General features: G+C 40.2%; 3 protein-coding genes across 9 annotated transcripts; 2 read left to right on the top strand and 1 right to left on the bottom strand.

The window, feature by feature from the left end:
• Positions 1-204: 204 nt before the first annotated feature.
• LOC140790434 (uncharacterized) lies at positions 205-8,158 on the bottom strand. Of its 5 annotated transcripts, XM_073140529.1 has the most exons (7): positions 7,527-8,158; positions 6,915-7,030; positions 3,020-3,263; positions 2,015-2,090; positions 1,631-1,858; positions 912-1,528; positions 205-795 (listed from the first exon to the last, which is right to left on the bottom strand). In XM_073140529.1, exons 1-7 carry the CDS (start codon positions 7,902-7,904, stop codon positions 583-585), a joined length of 1,872 nt encoding a protein of 623 aa, XP_072996630.1. In that variant the 5' UTR covers positions 7,905-8,158; the 3' UTR covers positions 205-582. The 5 variants fall into 5 exon arrangements, with proteins under 5 accessions (XP_072996630.1, XP_072996627.1, XP_072996629.1 ...); XM_073140526.1 differs by having other exon boundaries at positions 1,631-2,090; XM_073140528.1 differs by having other exon boundaries at positions 912-1,858.
• Positions 8,159-10,881: 2,723 nt separating this feature from the next.
• Positions 10,882-17,567, top strand: LOC140790850 (phosphomethylpyrimidine synthase, chloroplastic). 3 transcript variants are annotated; one of them, XR_012109458.1, is made up of 7 exons: positions 10,882-11,042; positions 11,816-12,123; positions 12,260-12,387; positions 13,234-14,060; positions 14,778-15,454; positions 16,427-16,522; positions 16,688-17,567. XR_012109458.1 is itself a non-coding variant. In XM_073141145.1 (6 exons), the coding sequence occupies exons 2-5, from the start codon at positions 11,825-11,827 to the stop codon at positions 15,450-15,452; spliced, it is 1,929 nt and encodes a 642-aa protein (XP_072997246.1). In that variant the 5' UTR covers positions 10,882-11,042; positions 11,816-11,824; the 3' UTR covers positions 15,453-15,454; positions 16,427-16,652. The 3 variants fall into 3 exon arrangements, 1 of the variants encoding a protein (XP_072997246.1); XR_012109459.1 differs by having other exon boundaries at positions 17,190-17,399; XM_073141145.1 differs by lacking the exon at positions 16,688-17,567 and having other exon boundaries at positions 16,427-16,652.
• Positions 17,568-18,134: 567 nt separating this feature from the next.
• On the top strand, positions 18,135-26,879 carry LOC140790448 (uncharacterized). Its single transcript, XM_073140542.1, has 5 exons — positions 18,135-19,198; positions 19,734-19,837; positions 20,673-20,859; positions 21,965-22,015; positions 25,269-26,879. Exons 1-5 carry the CDS (start codon positions 18,209-18,211, stop codon positions 26,745-26,747), a joined length of 2,811 nt encoding a protein of 936 aa, XP_072996643.1. The 5' UTR covers positions 18,135-18,208; the 3' UTR covers positions 26,748-26,879.

Genomic DNA, 26,879 nt, shown 5'->3' with positions numbered 1-26,879 from the left:
AGATCTCGAGATGATGACGGTTATGGTAGTTGAGTCACGAGACTTATTTGTGAGTAACGGTGGATAAAGAAAGATCGAAGGATCATTAGCACTCTGTAATTTGGTGGCTTGAGCCCGTGGACCTCATCAGGCTAGATGTAGGTGTGCGTAACTGTTCACACATTCCAACCGAGTATTCCTCACATGTGTGCGCTTGTTCACAAATTCTAACAAAATCCAAAGCAGATCGATTAAGTAAACGTCAAAGGAAATAAGAGATATACAATTCTTGCGTTGGCCAGACGAATCAAAATTAATGACAACATGAAATGTCCAGATGGGTTAAAAGGATTAATTACAAATTCCCACCAAACACAACTTTTGGCTGGCTGGCCACAATGGAAAAGAACAATGAAATACAGGACATGCAATTACTTTCCCTACCCTTGGCTGCCCATTTGCCAACTTACACGAAACACTAGGCTGTGGTGGTGGCGCAAAAAAGATTTTACAATCTTTTGTGTGCAGCAGGATGACGAGATATTTATCTGCAATCAGCTGGATGACAGGTTATCATCAACTCCATTTTAATTATCCTGATAATTACATACTTCTCGGGAGATGGGGCAGATCATGCTCACGACCGTTGTCCTCAACTTTCTTCTGGATGCTTGTCTCAGTCTTGTCGTCTCTGTCAGCATCCTCTCGCTTCAAGGGGTACAAGCCCATGATCGATAACCTATTTGCAATAGCATCTACATCAAAACTTCCACCATATAGCTGGCTGCTGCCGCAAACAAAATCTTGCTTATTCACCTACCAAATACCCAGAATATAGACAAGTCAGCAACAGCCAAATAGCTCAACTACCCCAACAATCATAATTATATAAAAGAAAATGAAACAAAAGAATATTACTGAAAAAAACTCACATCGCTACAAGAAGGGTTTTCATGGCCATTGTTTAAAACAGCAGGCACCACAGTCATCAACTGCAGACTGTTTGGGATTGGTGTCGAAGCTATGAGCCTCCTAAGAGTTTCCCTGGCACTTCTCTCGACTAATGATTCAGTCTCTGAAATGAGAGGCTTTACTAGACCCGGAAGTAGAGGAGCCATGCTTGAAGATATGGCAGGTCCAGCACTGACTAAGTAAGCCTGACCGGAGGAGCAAACATCAATAACTGGGATGTGCACAATGGGATCAGACATGAATGGCGTGAAAGTCGGAAATTGTGATGCAGGCAAGGAAACAAGTGAAGAGACAGGGAGTGAAAGGTGAACTAGTGGATCATGCATAAGTGCTGGAAGATTAAGAGGTGGAAGCTCAGCAGCTTCAATGCCCAATTTAGAAGGCACCACAGAAACAGGGGATCCAGCAGCTGACAACAGCGAAGTCAAAGGAGGTAAGGGTAAAGATTCCATAGATGTGGATCGCAGTGGAGAGGGGGTGATGGTATATTGCAGTGAAGATGGGCAAGGTGGACACCAGCAGTAATAAGGTCTAAACATTGTGCTCTGCACATTAACCTCAGATGAGGGACAATAAGCTGCAAGAGGTTTGAAAGACAAAGCTAAAGACGGCAAACTCGATACACTGGGCAAGCCTAAAGGAACTGAACCACAATTTTCATTATCTGCTAAACTTTCACCTTCACACTGTTTGCTGGAGAGAACAGGAGATTTACATGTGGATTCTGGAGCAAATGGTTCGCCAGGGATGGTAGATGAGATCAAATGGCATTCCCCACGGCGCTTCAGTTTCTCTCTGGCACCACTTCTTATAGAAGATGAAGTTCTTGCAGTCCCATCCTTAAAAGTATTTGATCTTGGACTGAGACTGGCTTGGTAGACAGGATTCCCTTTTGCTGTATGAGCTGCTGAGATACGAAAACGGGAAGACTTGGAAATAACAGATGAAGATTGGGAATATGACCCATGTGGGTTTGAAGCAGCCAGTAAGTTATTTGATGAAGCAGTAGATTTAACTTCTACAAAATTTGACGAACCAAGAAGATAAGCCTGGAGATGAGTACCAAAAGAATTAAGGCGTGACTCTGAAATTCCAGTCAGATGGGATATAGTTGGTCTCCTTTTAAGTAGATCCTTCATCTGCCCACACATAAGAATAAGAAACATGTAAGGTTTCTTAAAGATAATAACATACAGAGAGCAGGAAACAACACAAGCACTAGCACTAAAACAAGGGCTGAAAAAAATAGCTCGTCTTTCAGTTAACTGTAGAAGATTACAGTATTAAATAAGCAATATCACCATGCCAAATACTATCCGCCATAGTAAGAGTACAAAGAGATAGTGTGTCCAATTAATATTATATCATCTAAAGGTTGTCACAGTAGTAAATTTTCCGAATGGTCATTACGGCAAAGATCCAGATAAAAAGAAAACTTACAATTATGACTTAGTAGAAATTCTACCGTTGGCTTTTATGTTATTCTTGTAGATCTACACTCATAAAAAGAATAGTCTAACAGTTACCACATCTACTAATTAGATCAAGAATAATACTAAGAAGGTACTAACAAATTAGATCAAATATTCACAAAACACTGGTGCATCATATTGCTATACTCATAGACCTCTAAACTCTAAGAGAATAGAGCAGGTTCATATTTCTAATTTCAGAATTAAGTGAAAAATGACAAAGCAGAAGTGCAAAAGATCAAGAAACTAAGAAAAGAAATAAACTTTCATGTCACTACATTTCCCTTTCTGCTCTAACCAAACTTATGGCAACTTCAACCAATTTCACCCAACTTTGGCCAACACTTAGTTCCCACCCGATTCCTTGCTATTTTGATCCCTCTCAAAAGGCTAATTTCACCTGGAAACAATTTGTTCGGCACAGAAATCTTTATCATCATGAAATCAAGAATATACAATTGAAAGACACAAGTAAACAGGAAAGTAGGCATGAGAACAATACTCAAGTAAAATTGTTAATCACAAAAGCAAAATTGTCCAGGCATTTCATGATGAGATCAAAATGGTAAATTTATTTAAAAATTAAAGGTAAAAACCTCCACAAGCAACTCCATGCCATAGTGCTTTGACTTCTCTGAACACCAATAGTAGAAAACTTGGGATCCAGAAAGCTTGAGTTGGAATGAACGACCTGAACTATCAGCTGGAATTTCCTCAATAATCACCTCAGAGTACTCTAAGCCATTGCTCACTAAAGCCAGTCGCTCAGTATGACCATCATCACTGATAAACGAAATCCGCATATTGGACGAAGGCAAAAGAGTGAGATTTAAGCACCCCCTGATCAACAAGAGGAGGTAAATAAGAATTTTGAAGGCATCATCAATGCAAAAGCATGATGCAATCAGTAGCCATTCAAACAATACATCATAATTACAATATGACTGTTTTGTAAGAATAATGAAGGCAGATAAACTCAAAAGTAGATAAACTGAACATAAGATAGTAACTCTTCACAGAAAGAAAAGCACCACACACAACAGACTAAAAAAAGTTCTGTATCAGTTGAGCAAACATCTGTTGCAAAATTACGAGCTGACTAATAATTTCACTAAGGATTTGCATGCATTACCATTGTTGGAACTTGGAAGGTTAATAGATGAAACTATCCCTTGACATGGCATATAATATCAGAAAACCAGAGACCTTCCGAAGATTAGAAAGTAACACTATCCATGCTCCCTCAACAACTATCGTCTTTTACTTTGTCAATGTGTGTATTCTTTTAGGATATCTATGTTGATGATTACAAGTCTAGTAAAAAGTTACAGCATCTGATGAGTATTATCAATACAATCGATCTGCCAACTGTTAGGCAGATATCAGTTGTGAGAATTACAGAATATATTGAATTCCTCAGCATGACAATTATCAATTTGAGAAAATATAAAGATCAACCATTTTTTACTTACCATCAAACTTAATGGGAAAAGGCCATGCAGCGAAAAAGCGAAATCTGTCAATTATCAGGTTGTCTTAGCCTCTGAGGCTACAGTTATTTAACCACCACAAGTGTTCAATTGTAAGTAACTAACACCAAAGCAGCATTCTGCACCAATTATATCCTTAAGGAGGCATGGAGCTTAGGTAATAAAGACGAGCTGGAATTAAATCAGCACAGACCTACAACTATGAGCTTGCAAACCATGACATAATACAATAATATAAGTACCACATCATACTATTGTAAACATATGAAAAAGGTAAATATAGGCATGAAACAATATAACATAAGGTTTCAACTGATCATCCAAAAACTGTGCATTTAAAACTTCTAATAGTATCAGTATTAATGGTCTAAACCTATCTAATACCGGAACAAGATATCGACGGACATCATGATACGTAGCAGAATACCACAAGGCCATGAAAGAAACTACCTTCTTTTATTTCCTCATATATCAGAGATCTTAACAGATATCACACACGCCCACTTTACCTACAAATGAAAAGACATATTTATTTGGAGGGATGAACAGTGCCATCACTAAAAAGATGAAAGAATCCTGCAATCATTTTAACAGCAGCATATGTAGGGTACAAGTTTTGAGCCAGAAAATTTTATATGAACTTAAATCCGGTTAGTAAAGTTTACTGAGTAACTCCTCCTAAGCAGTATGATAGTGGTAATAAAAGCCAACAAATCCTACTAAGTAAAAAAGTATAGCACCAACATAACTGATGGGGTGATTATAAGAGAGGCCACAACAACATCAAAATTTCCAAATGCATCAATACCTCAACCCTGTAATAGCCCCAATTCTAGATAACTGAAAATAGTCAATTATAGATCTGGATATTTTGCAACAGTTTATCCAAGAAAGAAAATTTTTGATCTTCTAGATAAGCAATCTATATTGACATCTATGGGAAACTACAAAAGTAAAAGTACATCTTACAGTGATCAAAATAAGGTATATCTAAATAGCATGCAAGGCAATTTATTTGGTAGGACAGCAAGAGAGAATTAACCAACCAGCTGCCAAGAAAGTGATGCACAAAAGAAAGTAGGATGAACCCCATAACTCGATTAATTATGAATATGTATGTCAACAAGGGAAACAGTTTCATTACCGCTTCTCCTATGACATAGACTTATTGATATTGTTCTGCAAAAGTAGTTCTAGGTAAGAATCTAGGTTACACGAAATTTGGTCTAAAAAATGCAGAACATGAAGTATATCTTCTTAGATAAGCTAACTGGGGATGGATCTAACAGGATATGTCTTCTGTGAAGAAAACAAGCATTTAGAATTAAGTTGACACTCATTGAGCAATTTATCAGTAGTAACAGTGGATCCAACTCGATGCTACTGGGACTTCACTCGATGCTGTCCTGTTTCAAGGGACAGATATAAACTAAGGCAGATGTATGGAGCACAACTTGGCTTTGGTGGCAATTTGCAAAAAGTAAAAAAGAAAAGGCATATTGCGCTAAAAAATCATTGGCTACTCGGTTTGCTAAAAAGGTTTATATGCAACTCCTATCTGACCACGCCCTTACTTGAAGATAACAGATTACATATTAAGTTGGTTAACGCTATGCCCTGTTGGCAAGAAAACTTGCACCAATGGATTTGTGCCTAACTAGTTTCTTCACTTTTTCAATACTACTATTCAAACTATCCATGAGACAAGTGGCCCTTCATCAACTTGACCAGACCGTTAACATTGTTCGAAGTCCTCCATGTATACATATCTATCTCAGCATGGCTTCACAGTAAAAAAAAGAACAGTTATTACACCTTTCTAACCACAAAGACTAAAGAAATAAACTGATTATATGTTGTCCGCCCCCATCTTCCATATCAACTACATTGAATTTGCTAGTTAAACATTTGTTTGAGAAAAGCATCTCCAAAGCAGAATGTCAGAACTCTAAAGAAAATCTAACCTCAGAATCCAAAATAATTGGCATTTAACATTTTATTTAACAAAATTCAAGTACAACAACAGATCCCAAAATTTCCCAAACGCTAAATTAATCCACTGTTCTAATCAAGTCCCTTATGGAAAATGGATGTTGATATGCATATATTCTTTTCAATGTTGAGTACAAATATTGTTTTGTCACCTCCAATAAATATCCAATTAGTGTGAAACTGTGAACAAAAAAAGGTTATATAAAAGGAGGGTTCTGTAACAAAGGAGAAAGATAAAACTGAACAAATGATACAATCACATAATGCTCCTTCTTTATCTATCTGATACCAATGTTGACACTACTCTATAGACCAGTAAAACTATGTGCACACTTATTCTTCACAACATATGAGTTACAGACCTTTATGCAGATTATTAAACTATATACTTGCAAAACTAAGCTAGAAGAGATAAACTAATCACTTTTCCTGCCAGAAAAGTCACCGGAAAGTAATGAGCTAACCTGCATAGTAATGTGCCTAGAGTTCATTCCATAAGAAAGGTTTTCATAGTCATTAAAAAGAAAAAGCAATGATGTCAAATGTAGAAGAAATTGAAGAGGACTAACCTGAAAAGTAATAAAAGAGAATTTCTGCAAGAAACAACAGTAATGCAAAAAACTAACAACACTTGCCATCTCATATCCATTAGAGAAACTGTGACCAATACAGACAAATCATCACGACAAACACTCTTCTGTTCATCAATCATAAATTAATTAGAATTCCCCCTCAATCAATGCTTTTCATGTGTTCATTTATGCTACAATAGGATACAACTAATTATAAGCTAAATGAATAAGGAGAGGTGAGCTAATGTGTTTTACAGTGAAAGAAAAAAGGTATTCCATGAACAAACAGAATGAAAAAAAAAAAATGGAAGTAATATATAATTCAAATCACTACAGAATATATTGACGAGATAATTTCTCTGGTATACATTGATGTCATACCAAGAAACCACATATAAACGAGAATATGCAGATTGTGGCAAAATTAAGTGAACTACCTAATAGAGGTTGGGCATAAAAGGTTCCCCTTCTTGTTGACCTTCCCAACTCGCATAGAAACAAGAGGAATACACAAGCACCTTGTTAACATCCCAATTTCTGCTACTTCAAAGTGCTGGCCATAGATAAAACACAATCAGGGGTAAGCATTTGAAAGAAAAAGAAAAGGGCGTCAATTAAAGAAAATATTTTTTAGTCAAGTCTTAAAAGTAAACGTTGGGAATAAATTAACTATAGGTGGACTTTCTAAAATATGTATTACCTCATAACCATATAAACTACCACCGTGTGCCTCATCCAATTCAATTAGCGATACTCTATTTTCATATTATTGATATAATTACCCATTTAATTCGGAACTTGTATTTTAATTAATTAAAGCCACTAAACTCTTCACGACTCAAATACAATATAACAAAACTTAATATCAAGAAAATACATGAAACCCTTTCGAATCGAGTTTTGCATTTAAACTCGTATTTTCTATCGGGAAGGATAAAGATGGGCTAAATATCATCAAACAATACAGAAGATGAATATGAATTATGAAGTAAGGAACTAAATCGAGTTTTCTTACGAAACCTTTTCGAATGAGAAATTGGAACACGCACCTGGCTTAGCTGCGTTATGAGTCGGTCTTCCGCAGCGCCGTTAGAAACATTAAGCTTGAGCAGAGGCTGCAGCCTCTCGTCGGCACGGCAGGCGCCGAGAACCTGCAGATCTAGTGCTCGGAGCCACTGCATCAGTACGTTCTCCCCATCCGTGTGCTCAAGCAACAGATCGCCATCCGATTCACCTCGGAGAGCATCCCGTAGCCTCTCGGCGAAGTCACTCCCGCCGCCTCCGCTACTACCGGCGGCATCCGAAGGCCTAGATGATCTCGATTCCTTGGCCTCCGTCGATTCCTCTCCCGCATCGGATCTGAGAGGTCGATCCGAGTCCCCAGGCCTCTCGTCCTTCGCAAAACCCTCCTTTCTCGGTGAAGCCATCGATTTCTGCGCAAAAGTATCCTTGAATCCGATCTGCAAAAACTTCGATCGTGGGGAGCTTTGATGATTTCGAGATCGAAAACCAGAAAGAGGCAGCGATTCCTCGGCGCCGGATCGAAGCAATAAGACGGAGGATAATTTTCTCTTTTCTTTTCTTTAAAGAAAACTGGAGAGAAAGTTGAGGAGAGGAGAGATTAGGAAGAGCGGATGAAAGAATGATTGAAGGGATCGGGTGGTTATAAGCGGACGAATACGGATTTGAGGCAGCGTTATGAACCATGCTTTATGGGGGTTCCACATCCGGTCCGCGTCATCGTCCACCACTACTGCGTGGTCCCCAGCTCCGGATCGTCAGCAACAATAACTCATTTTGAACATTCCACGTCATTGCCAGATAAAAGACGTAAATCCGAGAGGAGCCGATGCCTTGCATCCACGGCTGCAGGACCTCACATCGCTGGATACTTGGCAGTCTTCCATAGGAGGGGACAAGTTTGGTTTTCCAACTATTACTTGGCGACTAATATGAATCTGCCAAGTATTACACGCAGGAGGTATCTGTGCACGCAGAGGATCCTCTCCCTTATGCGAGGGAGGCTCCACCTTTCAATTGATGACATGGCACAGTGTCAGGATCGATGCCAAACCAACTTTTTTTAATAGGTAACGGTCTAGCTCTAAACTCAAATAAATATTACAGAATAAATTAATTAATAATTTAAAATTTTAGTTTAAAGTTTTAATTTGATTCGATTGATAGCTCGATTATGCAATAATTTAAAGAAATAGCTCAATGGCACTGTAATTTAGAGCGAAAGTTTAATAATATTTAGTTTAGAACAATAATTTGATGATACACACGATTTAAAATGTAAAATTTGATATAATGTGTTGACTAGAATTTGATGACAATTAAGTCTAGATCTAGCTCATATTTAATCTTTAGGCTCTTAAATATTAAAAAAAAATATTAGAAATCAATCACCCGGTACAGGTTGCACTTTGCACTTAGGCTCTCTGTTTACTTTGATAATAAAACTCAATCTTAATAAATAAGATTGAGTTTTAATTTGTTGCAAGAGTTTCCAAAATCCAATAACCAAGAGCATCCAAACCTGAACAAATTAAAGCGCAGTGGCGACCAAGTAAAATTATCCATCCAATGGCACTGCTTACCTTTTCAGACAATCTGGAGTTACAGAAAATGGAGAAGAGAAAGTTATTGTTGATGAAGTTTTTCACATTTATTTGCTGGTAGATATGCTGGCAAATCATGCCTGCTCGACAAACAAAACCTGACAGATGGACCCTTTCTTTATAGGGTAGAATCATACTGGGCCGAAAAGAAAAGGACCAAACATAGTTGGATCGAGGTTCTTATATGGTCTTCTATGTGTGGATCCGACCAGGCCCAACCTACCCAATTTGCTTTTGGATTCAAATTTTGCTTGATCATATGCCCAGTTCCCCATTGCCTTCGACTCCACATATTATATATAATATGGGAAAATATAATATGGGAAAAAATATAGAGAAAAGTGAAAAAAGATAACATATATCGTTGGATAGATCTTCTAATCTCTTTGAAACCATTAGGACAAGATTATTACGACACGATGCAACTTTTGGAGCCAAACCCTGGAATTTGATTCAGGGATTTGTTTGTCTTCTTGACTCATAAGGAAGGGGTAGCTCTTCCACCCAAAAACTGAATGACTACGTGAGACAATGAGAGTAGTTTGGTGATCATAAAATAATTTTCAAATAAGATTTGAAGGAGAGCGGTCGATCTAGTCTCATATTGGTGGAAGGAGAATTGGAGAGTACAATGGATATGAAAATAATTTCACATTTATAAGGATATATTATATCCTTGTTGGAACGGGAGGGAGGAGAAAGAGGCTCCTAGAGCTATCCACTCCGACAACCCTGTGGCAAAAAGAAAAATGAAGGAACGAGGAGGAGGAGGGAAGGAAGAGAGAAGACGACGACGTTGACAATCAAATGACTTAAAAACTTTTTGGGATATAAAATTTTTCCACCTCTCCCTAATAAAACAAAACAATGAATAGACAAAAAAAAAAAGGGTTTCTTCTTATCAATCAATTTGATGAAGATCTAACAGTTAAGATTTTTTAAGCGTATAATAGGAATGAAAGATATTACCGGTTCAGCAGGTAATTTTTTTTAGATATATGATCTTGCACATTATTTTTTAACAATTATATTATCTTAATATTTTATTAAGTAAAAGACATATATATCATTAACTGAGAGTAATGTATATATATCAAAATAAGGGTATTAATGTCTTTTATAATTAACTTGATGAAAATTTAATTACATTTTATTTTTTTAATTATTTTTTATTATTTACATATATCTCCTATTAGTTTAAGATTGATTTAAATTAAATTTTAATAGATAGAGATAGAGAATTATATTTAAATTGAAGTTTATCTCCAAATAATCAAATTTAAATTATTTAATATTAAATAATATCTCCTATAATTAAGACATAATTATATTTAAGAGAGAAATCTTAACGGAAGAAAACAAAATGTGTAGAGCGCTTCTTCAGTACCATTAATTGTTTATCAATTACTTTGATGAATATTTAATGATTAAGATCTTAAAGGGTATAACAAGAAAATTAGAAAGTTAGGCACACGTAATTAATATTCTTAACTAATATACTCTTTTTCTTATGTAACGTGATTTTGAAATTGGTACCGAATATAAAAACTGACTATTATAGCCGTTAGATTAATATTATAATTTTTAAAGGTGTATAGAAGTATTTGCCCCAAAAATATCTCCTCCGAGTGGGCATCTTTTCGCCAAATATCTTTTGATACACTTACTCCTCATCTTCGGTACTCTTATCCTCCACGTCATATCAACCGTCCAATGAACAACCTACCCATCGATCCAGCCGCTCAGGGTGTATGAACCAGCGGGCTAAAGAAACGAAGCCGGAATAAGGAAAACCACGGGTGACAATAAGAGGTTCCCATCGGGAGAATCGATAGTGTGGAAGAGCGAAGGCCTATAAATACCTCCGTCTTCCTCCCCGTTCACTCACTCGTTCGAGGGCTATCCGGTTGCGATAAGATTGATCGGGGAGAAAGAGCATAGGTACCTTTTATCTGGACGCCATCCATCTCTCTGCGATCATAGTCTTCTCTGTATCTTTTCTCTTCCTTTTTTCTATAAAAAAACTTCTATTTGGTCATACATTTCTGATGTAGAATACGTGTTGCAACGATTTGCTGTTCTCTAATATGAAGACGGTGCGCTCTCATCAGTTATCGTATTTTGATTGATGCATTTGTATAAGAAATAATACGCAAACGATGATTAAACTATGGAGATAACTCAATAAGGACGCAATCGTCCTTTTGGTGTAGATGAGGGTCTCATTGAAGAAGTTACAGTAAATTTTGAGCTCAGAGATAAGGTTTCAGGTCACACTGGTGAATCGAAAACTCTGAACAACGATAATGTGATATCAAACTAGTTTTTTCTCCCCCTTTCGTGGTCCATATGAAGTTGTGGAAGGACACATTGGCGCCACAAAGAACGATCTTGGAAGAATTTATTTTATCATGTCAAACTTGGAGGAGGCAGATGCTCTATATGAAAGTTTTCGCAAGTAAAAACTACTAATAATTTGATTGCTTCTCAATTTACTGGGTGAGGTTTCTTTAAAAAAAATCCCCATTTTCAGCTCATTATTTCTGTAATGTGTTGAAGAATTATTCAAAGTTGACATGCGTGTGCGACATAACTCTCTTCCTTTTAAGCTCTCTCAAGAATTTTTATCCAGTCATATTTTGTATACATAGTTCGACGTGCTTGATACATGTTTATATAATTTATGCATCATTCGGCATTATTATTTTTTCTAGATCACCAAAATGGCAACTGTGCAACCCTCATTTACGTCAATGGTGACTAAGATGGGTACTCGTGCCTCCTTCAAGCGTCCGAAAACTGCCTTTTTACCTGGATTTGAAGCAACTGGCGTCTCGGATTCATGGGACAAAGAAATTATTTTCATTAGCTCTAGGCCTAAAGCCTCTCTAGTCATCGAACCGTCAGCTGCTGAGTCAACGAAAGCTAAGAAGAAGAAACAAACCGTTGATCCTTCTGCTCCTGAGTTTCTTCCTCTTCCTTCTTTTGAACAATGCTTTCCACAGAGTACAAAAGAATGCAGGTATATAGTCGGATATTCTCACTTATTTATATTCACAGTATAACTGTTAACTATGTGCTCTAGATTAGTGAGTCTTTTCTTTATGTAGTATAATTAGAGCTGATGATGCTACCTGATTATTGTCTGCACTCTACAGTGAAGTTGTTCACGAGGACTCTGGCCATGTCCTCAAGGTTCCATTTCGGAGGGTCCATTTATCTGGAGAGGAGAAGAGCTTTGATACATATGATACCAGTGGCCCACAAAACATAAATCCAACTTCGGGTTAGTGCAGTAATCTTATTAAATTTGCAATTTATATAAATTTCCCTGATTATCTTCATTTGAACATTCCTGTGCTCTTGACTGATGTCCTGTTTTTTTGAAACGTTGGCTGTGGTGATAATTTTTCCTGGTGCTTTACCTGATACATTTCTAAGATCATAATGATATAAAGTATAACCATATAATCAATTCAAGCTGCTCAGCGGTGAGAAAACTTCATAACAATTGTGTCCTAAAACATGGTTGTGATTGATCATAAGTGTCTTAGTCAGTGTGGTTTCAGTCTTTCAATTAATCTTGCTGAAGAAACGGTGCTAGTTCTCGGGAATTTGATACTTTGTGTCCTGTTAGGTTTGAGAATTTCTTGTGTCATATCTATTTATGAGAGTTTCATGTGTCATGTCTACTTGTAACTTATAAGGAAACTTCAATTAGCTTGATGCTTTTACATCCATCTATCTGAATCTGTCCGAACAAAAGGATCAATAGGCTTCTACTAGTGGAGCTCTCTTGAAAGAAGGCCAGGCCTGTTCCCTTCACATAATCCTGTTCACATCTTGCTCTATATCTTTGTTGACATCTACATGAGTTGGTAATTTCCACTTATGAATTAAGATTTTCTCCTACAAACGCAATCCAATTTATTTATTTATTTACTTTGTTACTTGAAATGTGCTAATTATGATTGGTGAATTTCAAATTTATAATAGATGATTGTTGTCTAAGTTTGTTGGGTCAGAACTCTTTTTTCTTCTTCTGATCTTTAAATTGATTAAAGATTCTTTGTACTATTTAGTTTTATTACCTCTTGAAGTGTGGTATCTCAATGATCTAATCTATTGGCAGGTCTTCCCAAGATAAGAAAAGACTGGGTTCACAGGCGGGAGCAATTAGGTGGTCCAAGATACACACAAATGTTTTATGCTAAACAAGGCATTATAACAGAAGAGATGTTGTTCTGTGCCACACGTGAGAAACTTAGCCCAGAATTTGTGCGATCAGAGGTTGCCCGTGGACGTGCTATAATCCCTTCCAACAAAAAGCACTTGGAGTTGGAGCCCATGATAGTTGGAAGAAACTTCCTGGTCAAAGTGAATGCTAATATTGGAAACTCAGCCGTTGTGAGCTCTATTGAGGAAGAGGTGCACAAGCTTCAGTGGGCAACAATGTGGGGTGCTGATACTATCATGGATCTTTCCACCGGTCGCCATATCCATGAGACTCGAGAATGGATTCTTCGCAATTCTTCTGTTCCAGTTGGCACTGTACCTATCTACCAAGCACTTGAGAAAGTAAATGGCATTGCTGAAAACCTTACTTGGGAAATTTTCAGAGATACTCTCATTGAACAAGCTGAGCAGGGCGTGGATTACTTCACAATTCATGCAGGAGTCCTGCTTCGTTACATCCCTCTTACAGCTAAAAGGATGACTGGAATTGTTTCACGTGGAGGTTCAATCCATGCCAAATGGTGCTTGGCTTATCACAAGGAGAATTTTGCTTATGAGCACTGGGATGAAATACTTGACATATGTAATCAATATGATGTGGCATTATCCATCGGGGATGGTTTGAGGCCTGGTTCAATTTATGATGCCAACGACAGTGCTCAGTTTGCAGAACTTCTGACACAGGGGGAACTGACACGCCGAGCGTGGGAAAAGGATGTTCAGGTGAATATAATATATACAAAGTAGATCCTGGCATTATTTCCTTAGGACAAAAATGATAAACTTTAGTGAGCTTTTGTTCCTTTATCTAGATCATAGTATCATTAGATTCATAATGATAGAAATAAAGCTATAAATAGATATGTGGATACAACCACTTAATCTGCTGGCTACGTTATGTGTAATCATGCTATAGAATCAGTTTTAAGGGAATTAAATTATTATGTCTAACTACATAGAGTGGAAATCTTTCTATTTCTTTCTTCTTTCTCAAGATTCAAGTGACAGTGTATTTCCTAGACCCAGGGTAGTGATCCATTTTTGTATGATTTCTTTTCAATGATAGGGAGATTCTTGATCATTTTACTGATATGAAAACCAATAGCATTTTCAATGATTTTCAAAATCTCCAACATTTTCTAATTTAGTTGCTTTCAAAGGGACAAAATTCCTTCTTGCAACAAAAGAACACAATACTCTTAATGCTAGCAAACCTAATCCAATCTCTACTGATGCCTTCAATAAGATCTTTGATATCTTGACATTACATCATCACGAGTTTTGTGAAGTCCTTTCTTTATATGAATGACCTATATGTTTGCAAATGCTAAAAGTTCCGACCTTATTACAACATTTGTTCATTTGTGAAGCACCTGAAGATGTAAGGTAGGCAGTACCTTTCTCATAGGTCTCTCTTACGGTTAATTTTCCATCCTGTAGGTAATGAATGAAGGACCTGGACATATTCCAATGCACAAAATTCCAGAGAATATGGAGAAACAGTTGGAATGGTGTCATGAGGCACCTTTCTATACGCTTGGTCCCCTAACAACTGATATTGCACCTGGGTATGATCACATCACCTCGGCCATTGGTGCTGCTAACATTGGAGCTCTTGGTACTGCACTCCTTTGTTATGTAACTCCAAAGGAGCATCTTGGCTTGCCCAATAGGGATGATGTGAAGGCAGGTGTTATATCATACAAGATAGCTGCCCATGCAGCTGATTTAGCAAAAGGGCACCCCTATGCGCAAGCATGGGATGATGCACTAAGCAAGGCAAGATTTGAGTTTAGATGGATGGACCAATTTGCTTTATCTTTAGATCCTATGACCGCTATGTCTTTCCATGATGAGACCATGCCATCTGATGGTGCAAAAGTTGCACATTTCTGTTCGATGTGTGGGCCAAAATTCTGTTCTATGAAAATTACAGAGGATGTCAGGAAATATGCTGAGGAGCATGGATATGGTACAGTGGAGGAAGCTGTGAAACATGGAATGGATGCCATGAGTGCCGAATTTATGGCTGCTAAGAAAACTGTCAGTGGGGAGCAACATGGTGAAGTTGGAGGAGAAATCTATGTTCCCGAGAATTATGCTGCTCATACGTGAAGGTTAGTTGTTGAACTCTTATTTTTCTCTGCATGTATGCTTCTTCATTGATATGTATATGAGAGTATCTCAAGAATTAGTCCTTGCTATTTGCTAGAACATTTGCAGGGTGAAAGCTCAACTAGTTGACATCTATGTGCCTGAATTTAGGTGCTGGCTCAGTACTGACATGGTACAGGAGCACCTGCACCACCTCACACACACAAAGGCATTCCAGGTTATGTCCTGCGGTGTGTTTGAACTTTGAAGTGTGCCACCTGCCTTATACCATGTCAACACCTGAAACTTGGTGTCATTTCTGTGTTATGGAAGCAGATTATATTTTTATTTTAATATGATTAGATTGACTAAAGTGTGCAGATTCCATATAAACTCTGACTTGACATTACTTGTATTGGGTTAGCATGTAGTAAGAACATCCTATTAGAGTCAGCAGTTGACCTTGGAGGAATAACAGATGTGCAGCTTAGAAACAGTCAGATGTGCAGCTTAGAAACAATTTGTTCAACTGAATACAGTAAAGTCAATTTGCTTTAATTTGTTCTTATATATAGTTTTGACACATCACGACTTTTTTTGTGGTAATGGTACTTGAAATTGTTATGATTTGTGGTAATGACATATCAAGCTGTCATGCTTTCTGTTTTTTTGGAGTATGATTTGCATCCTAATAAAATAGAGAGAGAGAGAGAGAGAGAGAGAGAGAGAGAGAGAGAGAGAGAGAGAGAGAGAGAGAGAGATAATACTTACTACTGTAACTTTGTACCGAGCTAGTTGAATACTTACCTTCTGTAACTCTACCCAGCTAGTTGAATACTTACTACTGTAACTCTATACCGCACTAGTTGAATACTTACTTTCTGTAACTCTGTACTGAGACTACTGTAATACATTCTTAAAAGTTCTTATAACTTTTTCTTCTCATGCAAGAGAGTAACTTCTCTGAAATCCAGTTACTATCATCTTTCATGCAGGAATATTTAGGTATATAAATCCTGGGAGCAGAAAAGAACTGGACTGTCAAGAAGCACTAGAAGTTCTGAGATAATACTCCTTAGAATGGGCCTTTGGTAAGAAGTTATGACTTAAAATAAAAAAACCTTCTACCTTACTCTCTTGTTTGTCAATCGTCTGCTTATTCTGTCATCTGTAATAAAGTACTTTTATGCAATATTACTCTTCTGTGATTCCTTTTGATTCTTCCTGGGTTTGTTAGTAATGAAAAATTGCACCAGGGGTGCCTGTATCTGCTACAACATGGGTCATCTGGCCTAAATGTGGCAGGACAGGCTGAGAAAGTCCCTTTGAACCTGAACAGGATAATGCCTGCGAAGGGAGTGTGCAATTGCATGTTCTCTTTTCCTTGTTTGTGCTTGCTCAGGAAAGTCTCCAGCGAAGGTTACATGTAGCTGACTCCCAAATGCACCAGTGTTGCAACTGGCTAACTGTCACCGTGGCTGGGAAGTAACCTGCACTCTAATTTGTCGAGTACCTTTTTCATTTGCTTTTGTAAAAGAGGAGAGGGGTTAGTGGCATTTGTAGCTGACTCCGACCTATATTAGATACTCTGCTTTTGCTTTATTTATTCCTTTCTAATGCCTATCATGCATTCTCTAGCATTTGTTTGGAATTAAGCTACAACGTATGGTCGGAGTAGAAAAGAGTTGTAGGGGTAGTGTATGAACGTTTCAGTTGTTCGGATGCTAATTTTAATCGGCACCGGGGGTGCTCCATCAGTCTTTCTAGCTCTGATGACTACACAAAGGCTGGTGCGGGCTGAGAGAGTCCCTTTGAACCTGACCAGGGTAATACCTGCGTAGGGAGCGTGCTGCTTTGTTTTGCTTTCTTCTTGGCAGGAGGTTTGCGCTCTAATGCAATCTCATTCTGGTCAACCCACAACTGCTGTGTTTTTCTCACTCAATAGATGTTCTGGGGAAGGTTTGCTATTGATTGTGGTTTTTGTTTCTAACAGAAGTTGCTTAGATTGATGTATAGAATTTGTTTAGTTTCCATTGGCATGCCATTTATTCCAGAATTCACAGAGAAAATATTGATTTTATAAATTGTAAAGGTTCTGGCTGACTGAGTAAAGCTTTAGGTTAAATTCATCCGAAACATCTTTGCCCAGTTTTCAATTGTTGATGCAGGGGGGGGGGAGGGGGCTACAAAATTATTGTTGTTGATGTGAATGGGTTTCACTTCAGTTTACAAATTCAAATCCTGGTCACAGTGGGTTTGTTCGCTCATCTCGATGACAGCATTCTGCATATCATACACTCCTCTTTAAATGGGACTAAACTGCTTTGTTATGCCTGCTAAAGGATCAAGTCTAGGCTAAAGTCGTGACACTTTTCTGCCCTTCCTAATTCCACAAACAAGAAAAAAATATCTCAATTCCTTTCTCGGGCCGACTAAATGTTCGGAGATTAAGACCTCGAAAATATACAAGCGAAGCCCTGGCAAAGTCCGCCAAAAAGAGAGTAGTAGTTCAAATGGTTAGATTTATTGGCCCAGAATATTTAAACTTCCATGGTCGTTTAGCCCAGCCTAGTTTTTTATTTTTAACTTACCGGCCCACACCAAAAGAAGACTGGATCGACATGTTGGATGTTGCACTTTATAGGTAGACACGTAAAATATCAACTAAATCAGGGCAAATGCATTAGTAATGCGACAATCAATAAATTAATTACCTCCTCTGCTCGTCTTTTTCTCTATCCACCGCACGCAACTCTTTTTTCTCAAAATCCCTCTCGATGGCCTCTCCTCCGCATCTCCACCATCATCCTCCTCCAACGGCGACGACTATGAAGCCCGTTGATCTCGAGATCACTGTCGTCTCCGCAAAGCACCTCAAGAACGTTAACTGGCGCCACGGCGACCTCAAGCCCTACGCCGTCGCCTACCTCGATCCCGAGCGTCGCGCCGCCACCAAACCCGACGACGCCGGATCCACCCGCCCTGTTTGGAACGAGCGCCTCAACCTTCCCCTCCCTTTCTCCTCTAACGACCCTTCCCTCTCCCTTACCATCGACGTTTTCCACTCCAAGCCCTCCGAGACCCCCAAGCCCCTCGTCGGCACCGTCCGATTTCCCCTCAAGGACCTCATCGATCTCGAGGCATCTTTCTCCAGTGGATCCACAAATCCGATCAAGACCCTCGAGCTCCGCCGCCCCTCGGGTCGACCCCAGGGCAAGATCCGGATCAAACTCGCTATCCGCGAGCGGCCTGCCCCTCCTCCTGAGCCAAATTACCAATTCGCCCCCCCTCCCTCCGGCTATTACTACTCCACCGCACCGCCGCATCCCACTCGAGACTACCGTACCTTCTCCCCTCCTCCACCTCCTTTGCCTCACGCTCCTTATAATCCCTACGGGAGCTATTCCGATCCCTATTCTGGATACTATTCATCTGCTGCGCCGCCCTATTATTCCGCGCCACCGGCGCCGGCACCAGCACCAGCACCTGCCCCGACTAGATCACCATACTATGACCGGGCATCGGGGTACAGTGGCCCGTCGGCGCCAGTGGACTACGCTTCGGTGCCATTGTCTTCATCCTATGATCAGAGAGCAAAAGGAGGAAGATTTGGAATGGGTACAGGTCTTGCAGTTGGGGCGGTAGCCGGGGCTCTCGGAGGTCTTGCCCTGGAAGAAGGGATCAAGTATGAGGAGGAGAAGGTAGCAGAAAGGGTGGAGAGTGATCTGGCTACGAGGGATGATTACAGTGACTATCGTGCTGACTACTGACTTGGAACTTCTCTCCTGAATGAGTAAGGTCAAGTCCTGGAGGAGGTATGGATGAATAAGGTTTCTGTTTTATGAGTTTGATGTCTCCTAGTATGTGTATATGTTGGTCTATTCTGACGATGTGTTTTCGATTAGTGATTAACAGATAAGTGTTTATGATGCGCTTGTTGTTATGTAAGCTTTCATGCTTATTATGCAATGGAGATTATAAGCTACTTCTTGAGTTTGGATCCCTGTTTTCTTACGGTTGCTCATCTTGTCAATTTTTTGTGTGGACCAAATGCTTTCTATTTATGTGGAGAGCAATAGTATGATCCCAGGCAAATGTTGTTGTTCTTTTCCTGGTATTAGGGTTAACATTTTCTCAACTTCTACATTGTTGCTCTCTCTTTTGATCTGGTTTTTCTTTGTGATCGCGTTAGATGCGGTATTCTAAATATGCTATATTGAAGTTTTGACAACTGCTGGAACTACTCTTGGCTGTTATAGGTGATTTTAGAATGAGTTATTGTTTGATTAATCTGCAACTCAGAGGAAGTATCAACAAAGTGATCAAAGAAATAAAGAAGAAAAGATTGAGGAAGCACATAAGATGGAGGATAGGGTGTCTGGAGGAAGGAATTATGTTCGACTTAGGTAACCATTCAGAGCCCACCTGTAATACAATTAGGTAGAATGGAAGATAAGACACCACCTATGTGAAAACAAATAATTTTACATGGAGAGAATTTTCAAGGATTTTCGAGGATTTGATTATTCTATAGGGTCTGAATTCGTTGAAGATACACTGGGTTATGCGTATGGTCAATTGGTCTTGGAGGAGCTCAATAGATTGAAGACCAAGTCGATATTTTCTTTCCATATTTCTTCACTCCAGTTCATCTAAGTGCCTTGAGAATCAGCAGAGGTAAAACTGTACACAATATCTGGCTGTTTAAGTTAGCTCCTAACTCATTCTGCATTGAACCTGACAATCTCGGTGGGATACATTAAGGGAAGGTGCATCTCTGAGTGCGTCCATGTTCATTGAAAGGCTATCTGAAGCTTTTGGTTATAAGTGCCTTTCCTCTTTCTTTTTTTTGGTTTTATTTTGTCATCCATGTAAGTTTCCCTCACAACATAATTATAGTGTCAATGTTTAATCTAAACGCAGTTCTTGTGAACCACGGTCTCCTAGTTAATTGTTGGGGCTGTACCCATGGCTTCATGGGCACTTTCACAATGACTAATGACTAGCTTTTTCATTTATCTCAGACTGTACAGAGAACTTAGATCCTCATCCCTTTCCAACTAAATATATTATGTTTGGTTCTCTGTGAACTCTTAAGAAAAGCCTTTTCTATTAAATGAAAGATCCTCTGTTATCTTCTTCTGCAGATATTTCTGCAACATGTCTATTGAAACTTAACTGCCAACACAAGAAGACCACCGTTTGAGGCAAAAATTGTCTTAAAAATTGTTTTCTATGTAGTTTACAGTTTCCAGGTAACCAAGCCTTAGCTACCTCTTGTAAACATGAAATTGCTTTAACCAAGGATGACTGTGCCGGCGGCGTACCGGCACGTGGCACGACGGCACCCCTCCTAATAGCTTCGCCATCGATCTCCTCGTCGAGCTTGTTGTCGCCGCTCGTCCGAGCTCGCGTCGACGGCGATCGGGTGCGGCGATGGCGAAGACCAAGGTGGTACATTTTTCTCTCTTTTTCTTACGGGACGGCCGGCAAGTGCCGCGGCACGTGCTGTGCCAGCCGGCGGTCTGCACGGGTTGTGCCTGTGGCATGGCCATCGTTGGCTTTAACAATGGCTTGTTAGAAAACTAAGTTTTGACTGCTAAAGAAGGCCCATTATCCTGTAAAAGGCCATGTCAGTCTAGCTCGTAAACCTTGCAGGTTTGATTTGGACTCTCTTTGGAAAAGAACCCTTCCAAGCCATAGATTGTTTGAGATGTCTGCCTTTTTATTTTTGTTTCTGGTTCTTGAAGCTAAGTTTTCTTATTCTCTCTTATTTATTTGTTGGAATTGATTTTACAATGATATTATCATTTTGTGGTGCATTACTTTTCTTTAAATATCCAGCTTTCTTTTGGTATATAAACAGTAATGTTATATCTTTTTCATTGCCCTTCTTTGTCTGAAGAGGTTCATTGATAATTATGATATCACCGCAACTATATAGTGCTTTCACAGGTGCTATATGGTGCCATATTTTTGCATTCAGTATAGTTCATCTTCTAGGTTCCTTCTCCTGGTTCATCACCTGGTTTGCCATCTTATTTCTGGTGGCAAGACAATTCTTAGCTAGGTTCCTTCTCCTGGTTATTGTCCATTCTATTCATTAACCTCGATCATTTGTAGAATAAGTATTATAATTTTTTATATTAAAATAAGAGAGTTTATATTTATATAAGCTATTCTGGTGTTTATTTGTAATACTAATAACTACACAATATAATTACACATAAGGTTCTCTTTACCACTGAGCAGGCACTTCATCTTTGCGCATAACTCACTGTTCTCGTGTGTTTCCCCTTCATGTCCACCCAATCCCATACCTTAGGTTACAAACATATCTCTGTATAATTCTAAATTCTCCATCAATTGGGGTGCTCCAATAATGCAGCAGAGCACGATCCGGTACCTATCCCGCCTTACCTGTGGATCAGCCAATATAATCTCTGTTGTAGGAAAGATGGCCCCATGAGGAAATCTCCCTTTTGAATGCCGTTTTCATTTAATCTTCGATATTACTTGCTTTGATAATGTAGACTCTTCATGTGGAGTGGCCTTTACAGGTTGGTCTGCTCGCTTTTAGCATGGCAAGTATCAAGAACTTTATGCCTGTTGTGGGATATCCATGTATTGGCTGCTAGAGAGTTGAGAGGAGAACTCCATATTCCATGGATTAGATTGGTTTCTTTTCCACGTCGCAACAAACGACCAGCAACCTTACGTTGTGAGTGGAGCTATTGCAGATATAATACGGTGGGGTCATCATTATTTCTCGTGTCAACTCTTCTAAATAATTAGCAGCCTCTCTTTATATTGAGATCAAATCTGCCTTTCCTACGTCGATCCTTTGATGCAGTGCATCCTGGTCCATTGCCTACACTGTTTGCTTGTCATGCTTAGTACAACATAAATATATATGTATTTTTAATTTTAATTTATTTAAAAAGTGAACTTGATTAGATATAAAAATAAAATAAAAAAAATATTTAGTTACTGAATCAGTTCAAAAGGATCTCGAACTAATTTAGGAGATCTCTAAACTCAAAATAAATAAAACCTTGCATTTTTTTTTTTGTTTCCCCCGAAGTAAAATTAGGAGTCACCTGCAGACCCTCTCTGCCCCCAAATTTCAACACTTCAGCTAGAAAATTCTCATCAAACCAGACACAATTTCTTGTGCGCTTCCTTCGTTTTCCTACATTCTAATCCCTTCCTCATCTGAATTTTTCGTATTCCACAGTTGCGGATCAACCGGAAGGCAAGAAATGGGCCAAAGTGATCTCCTTGCTTAATAGTAGCCAAAACATCATTCCGGTTTAACTTATGGAGAAATACGTCCACCCTATCCTGCATAGATCGGTCCCAAGCTACATTTATGGTTGTTGGTTATGTCATGTCATGGACTTTCAATGGCATTGGGAGCTAAATAGTTGTTGGTTATTCGGATAGAGAAATGTCGTAATTACTAAAAATTGGCGTAACCACTGGGATGCCAAGATTGAGTGCATGGATATCCATATAGCATATGGACAGATGATTTCCGGGAATTGCGTAAGGTAATGAGACATTAGATTAATTGGCGACATCTGGACCATACATTAGAGAATAATTCCTGCGTAAAATTTAAGAAAAATAAGACCAAAAGGAGGAGCAAACTTGCATACTTCCCGTCTCATGACTTGAGAGTCATATTATTCTTTGGTGTAGAGGGTAGACAACTGGGCTAAGAATCGCGATAGAAGAAGTGCCTAAGACTTTCACCTTTATTAAATTACTATTTGCGAGAGAGGAGATCCCAGGATTTGATTCCCCTTGATCACGCATCAGCAAAAGAATCTCTCTCTCTCTCTCGGAGTATAAGTATCCTAATATATACCATCTGTCCGCTTGCAAGCTAATGATGGCCTGGAATTAAATTATGCAACCGACCTCTTTAACACCCTTGTGGTATAATATCTTGCCTCAGGGAAGATGGTAAAGTAATACAATTAGGAGAAGAGTCTAACTGAAACCAAGACAAATGGAGCAACCCAGATCTCAACCACGAGAGCGACGACGCCTTTAATTAAGATCTAGATGCCTGTATAATATAACCCAATGTGGTACGGAGGTAGCACGTTTTTTATCTAGTAATCTGACCATAACCACTGTTCTGAAGGAGATTGACTGATCCAATTCCAGCTCATCCTCCTTAATCAGAATCCAAACAAGGATTGTTGGGCAAGATAGAGAGAGAGAGAGAGAGAGCTAGTACACTTTTCTAAAGGTCCAGAGTGCAGCTTTGATGAGTACAGATATTACGCATCACCAGCTTCAACAAAGCAATGTGGCCGGCAGTCATCAGCTGGATGATTCTCTCCTTGATTCATGAACCACACCACACCACACCACACATACTGGAAACAGCTAAGTTACAGACTACCTTCTACCTACCAGGACGTGCATGGTACTTGTTTGAGCCCCAAATTAGTAGATCTTAGTTACATGCACCAGCCCTTAATTGATGAGTTTAGAAAATTGCAGATCCTTTTGTTTATGTTAATCTCTAGTTATATCTTTCAGTCCATGCTCTTACTGCAGTATGATCTATCCTTAGGAGTGCAAAGTAGGTTTCCATTTGGAGCCCAACAATGGATTAGCGGTAATAAGGTGGTCCACAAAAGCGACCTGATATCTTACATTTCGTTACATTTCTCATTTCTGGGACCAGAACATATCAAATCTAAGCATGGACTTCATCCCACAAAGAACAGAACACAATGCCCCCGCATCATCGTGGTGACAGGTTCTGTATTCTGTGCCGAGGAGAAGTGGAAGCGGATTGGATAAACGGGTTAGTGAAGGAAAATGGTGCCACGTCAGTCTCGGGCAGTTTGTTGGTACGGTGTTTCTCTTAATAAGACCCTTCTGCCTTCTGGTAGGTTAATTAATTACATTCTAATGTTTTGTTAGGAAAAATATATACTAGTCGTAGCTTCCATGGCAACTGGTAGGTTTAAGCCACGTGAAACATAAGCTGCCGACCAATTAGGAGCCTCGTCGCAATAAAACTCCTCATGTTTACGTGGTAAGCATGCAGGGTTGGCACGGGGGTGGGGGTGGGGGTGGGGGTGGGGTTGCGGGTGCAGAGAGAGGGACTGGAAGCGCCTAAGTGCACACCATCTTATCTTATCTTATTTTATCTTATCTCTTCTATTCTCTTCTCTTTTTTAAAACTAATATATACGCCGATGCCCAAACCCCATTGACGTGCCTCCTCCACCTTGATACCGAGAATTTTCTTTTTGTTTGATCCTCTTGAGCCATCTGCACCAGATGCAATGTTAATAAAACGATTACAGCGCTAGATACATACATGTATAATAAAATAATGAAAACTGCCAACCTATGATGGACTTTATCTGCAAATGCAACCATATCCTGTCTTGTCCTATCCTAATTATGATCTCTGATATAAAAGTACCTACTTATTATACAAGTTAAGTTCCGATACTGGTGAAGGGGGAAGTTATTTATTGTTTCTTCTATCCGTTTATTTTCTACAGCGTTCCTGATGAACAGTAAAAAAAAGTAAAGTATGTATGTAATAGGATCATTTTCTAAGAAGAAGACTGTGAATTTATTAAGATATTTTCACGCTCTACCTAACATCCTATTCATTAGAAAAAGAGCGAAAGATCCCAGTGCAGAGTGCAGAGTGCAGACAGCCAACTGTCCAAGTGCACGCATCGACCTCCCATCCACTCCCTATATAAACTCCCTCCAACTCGCCCACTTCAATCCAGCATCGATTGCTTGCTGCATGCTCTATACTCATATTTACTTGTCTATTAATTCCAGTTTAGATCTGCACCAGAAGAGCAGCAGAGAATTAGGACAAGAAACAGAGAAGGCAAAATGGCCCCATCTCTTTCCTCCTACCTCGGTTCCTCTGTCACTGTTCTATCCAACTGCACCATTTATCCGGATTCTACCACCACTATCGAAGATATAAGACTATCCGTCTCCGACCTTCCCATGTTATCGTGCCATTATATCCAAAAAGGCCTCTTTTTCTCGCGTCCTCCGGTTCCCATTGACTTCCTTATCTCTCGTCTCAAGTCCACCCTTTCCCTCTCCCTCTCTCTCTTCCCCGCCCTCGCCGGGCGCCTCGTCACTCTTCCCGACGGCCGAATTATGATATCTTGCAACGACTCCGGCGCCGAATTCACCCACGCTGTCGCCCCAAGTTTTAATCTCTCTCTCCTCCTCCCCTCCTCCTCCGACGTGCCTCCAATTGTCAGGTCTTTATTCCCCCACGAAGGTGTACTTAGCTTCGACGGCCATTTCCGCCCCCTGGCGGCGTTTCAGCTCACCGAGCTCGACGACGGAGCCGTCTTTCTTGGCTGCGCCGTCAACCACGCGGTCGTCGACGGCACCTCCTTCTGGAACTTTGTCAATACCTGGGCCGACCTCTTCCGCGGTGGCGCGCCGAAGCCGCCGAGCTGTATCCGGGACTATTTCGGCGGCTCAAAAGCTGTCCTCCGCTTCCCAGGCAGCGGGCGGCCCGAGAACATCTTCCCGGTAAACACACCGCTGCGAGAGCGGTTCTTCCACTTCAGCCGCGAGGCTATGCAGGATCTCAAGTCGAGGGCAAACCGGTGGCCCAAGATCAAGCTCGCCATCGGAGCCGAACAGAACGGCGAGATCTACGGGAAGCTGGCCCACGACCCCAGAAGGGCGGCAACGGAGATCTCCTCGTTCCAGTCTCTATGCGCGCTGCTGTGGCGCTCGGTAACACGTGGGCGCAAATGGCTGGCGGCGGACGCGACGACGACCTTCCGCATGGCGGTCAACTGCCGGCACCGTGTCTCCCCACGCGTGGCGGCGGACTACTTCGGGAACGCCATCCAGAGCGTGGCGACGCGTGCGGCGGTGGGAGAGGTGGTCGGCAAGGATCTACCTTCGTCGGCAGCACTTCTGCACGAGAACGTGGCGTCGCACGGGGACGCGACAGTGCGGAGCGCGGTGGAAGAATGGGAGGCGGCACCCCGGTGCTTCCCTCTGGGGAATCCAGACGGGGCGGGAATCACGATGGGGAGCTCTCACCGTTTCCCCGTGTACGAGGGAAACGACTTCGGATGGGGCCCCCCCTTGGCGGTGCGGAGCGGGAAGGCGAATAAGTTCGACGGGAAGATGTCGGCGTTCCCTGGGAGGGAAGGGGGAGGGAGCGTGGATTTGGAAGTGTGCCTCGCGCCGGAGACCATGGCGGCGCTGCTCCAGGACGAAGAGTTCATGTCCTACGTGTCCGAGGACAAGTTACCGTTGACTGCACCGTGAAAGAGATTCGGAGACCATAGCGGCGTGCGAGTGCATGTATATAGAACCAGGAAGATGGACCACTGAGGGGTTGCAAGTAATCTCATAGTTAATTAGTATTTAATTAGTAGTGATCGGCTTTGAGAATGCGAA

This window comes from Typha latifolia, chromosome 6 (assembly GCF_019914945.1).
Source record: "Typha latifolia isolate L0001 chromosome 6, TyphaL0001v2, whole genome shotgun sequence".
NCBI classification, from domain to species: Eukaryota; Viridiplantae; Streptophyta; class Magnoliopsida; order Poales; family Typhaceae; genus Typha; species Typha latifolia.
The sequence above is the reverse complement of the archived record's forward strand: the minus strand, read 5'-3'. Positions and strand labels throughout refer to the sequence as shown.

What these genes read in the sequence shown, in the direction of transcription:
- LOC140790434 (XM_073140525.1), bottom strand. Translation starts at nt 7,904, where the DNA reads ATGGCTTCACCGAGAAAGGAGGGTTTTGCGAAGGACGAGAGGCCTGGG. An exon ending in TCATAACGCAGCTAAGCCAG is followed by an intron (nt 7,031 to 7,526) that starts GTGCGTGTTCCA and finishes ATCTATGGCCAG; the next exon opens with CACTTTGAAGTAGCAGAAAT. An exon ending in TTATGCCCAACCTCTATTAG is followed by an intron (nt 3,264 to 6,914) that starts GTAGTTCACTTA and finishes CTTGTTGATCAG; the next exon opens with GGGGTGCTTAAATCTCACTC.
- LOC140790850 (XM_073141145.1), top strand. Translation starts at nt 11,825, where the DNA reads ATGGCAACTGTGCAACCCTCATTTACGTCAATGGTGACTAAGATGGGT. An exon ending in CAGAGTACAAAAGAATGCAG is followed by an intron (nt 12,124 to 12,259) that starts GTATATAGTCGG and finishes TGCACTCTACAG; the next exon opens with TGAAGTTGTTCACGAGGACT. An exon ending in AAACATAAATCCAACTTCGG is followed by an intron (nt 12,388 to 13,233) that starts GTTAGTGCAGTA and finishes ATCTATTGGCAG; the next exon opens with GTCTTCCCAAGATAAGAAAA.
- LOC140790448 (XM_073140542.1), top strand. Translation starts at nt 18,209, where the DNA reads ATGGCCTCTCCTCCGCATCTCCACCATCATCCTCCTCCAACGGCGACG. An exon ending in GTGACTATCGTGCTGACTAC is followed by an intron (nt 19,199 to 19,733) that starts TGACTTGGAACT and finishes TCTGCAACTCAG; the next exon opens with AGGAAGTATCAACAAAGTGA. An exon ending in AGGAATTATGTTCGACTTAG is followed by an intron (nt 19,838 to 20,672) that starts GTAACCATTCAG and finishes TTTTCTATGTAG; the next exon opens with TTTACAGTTTCCAGGTAACC.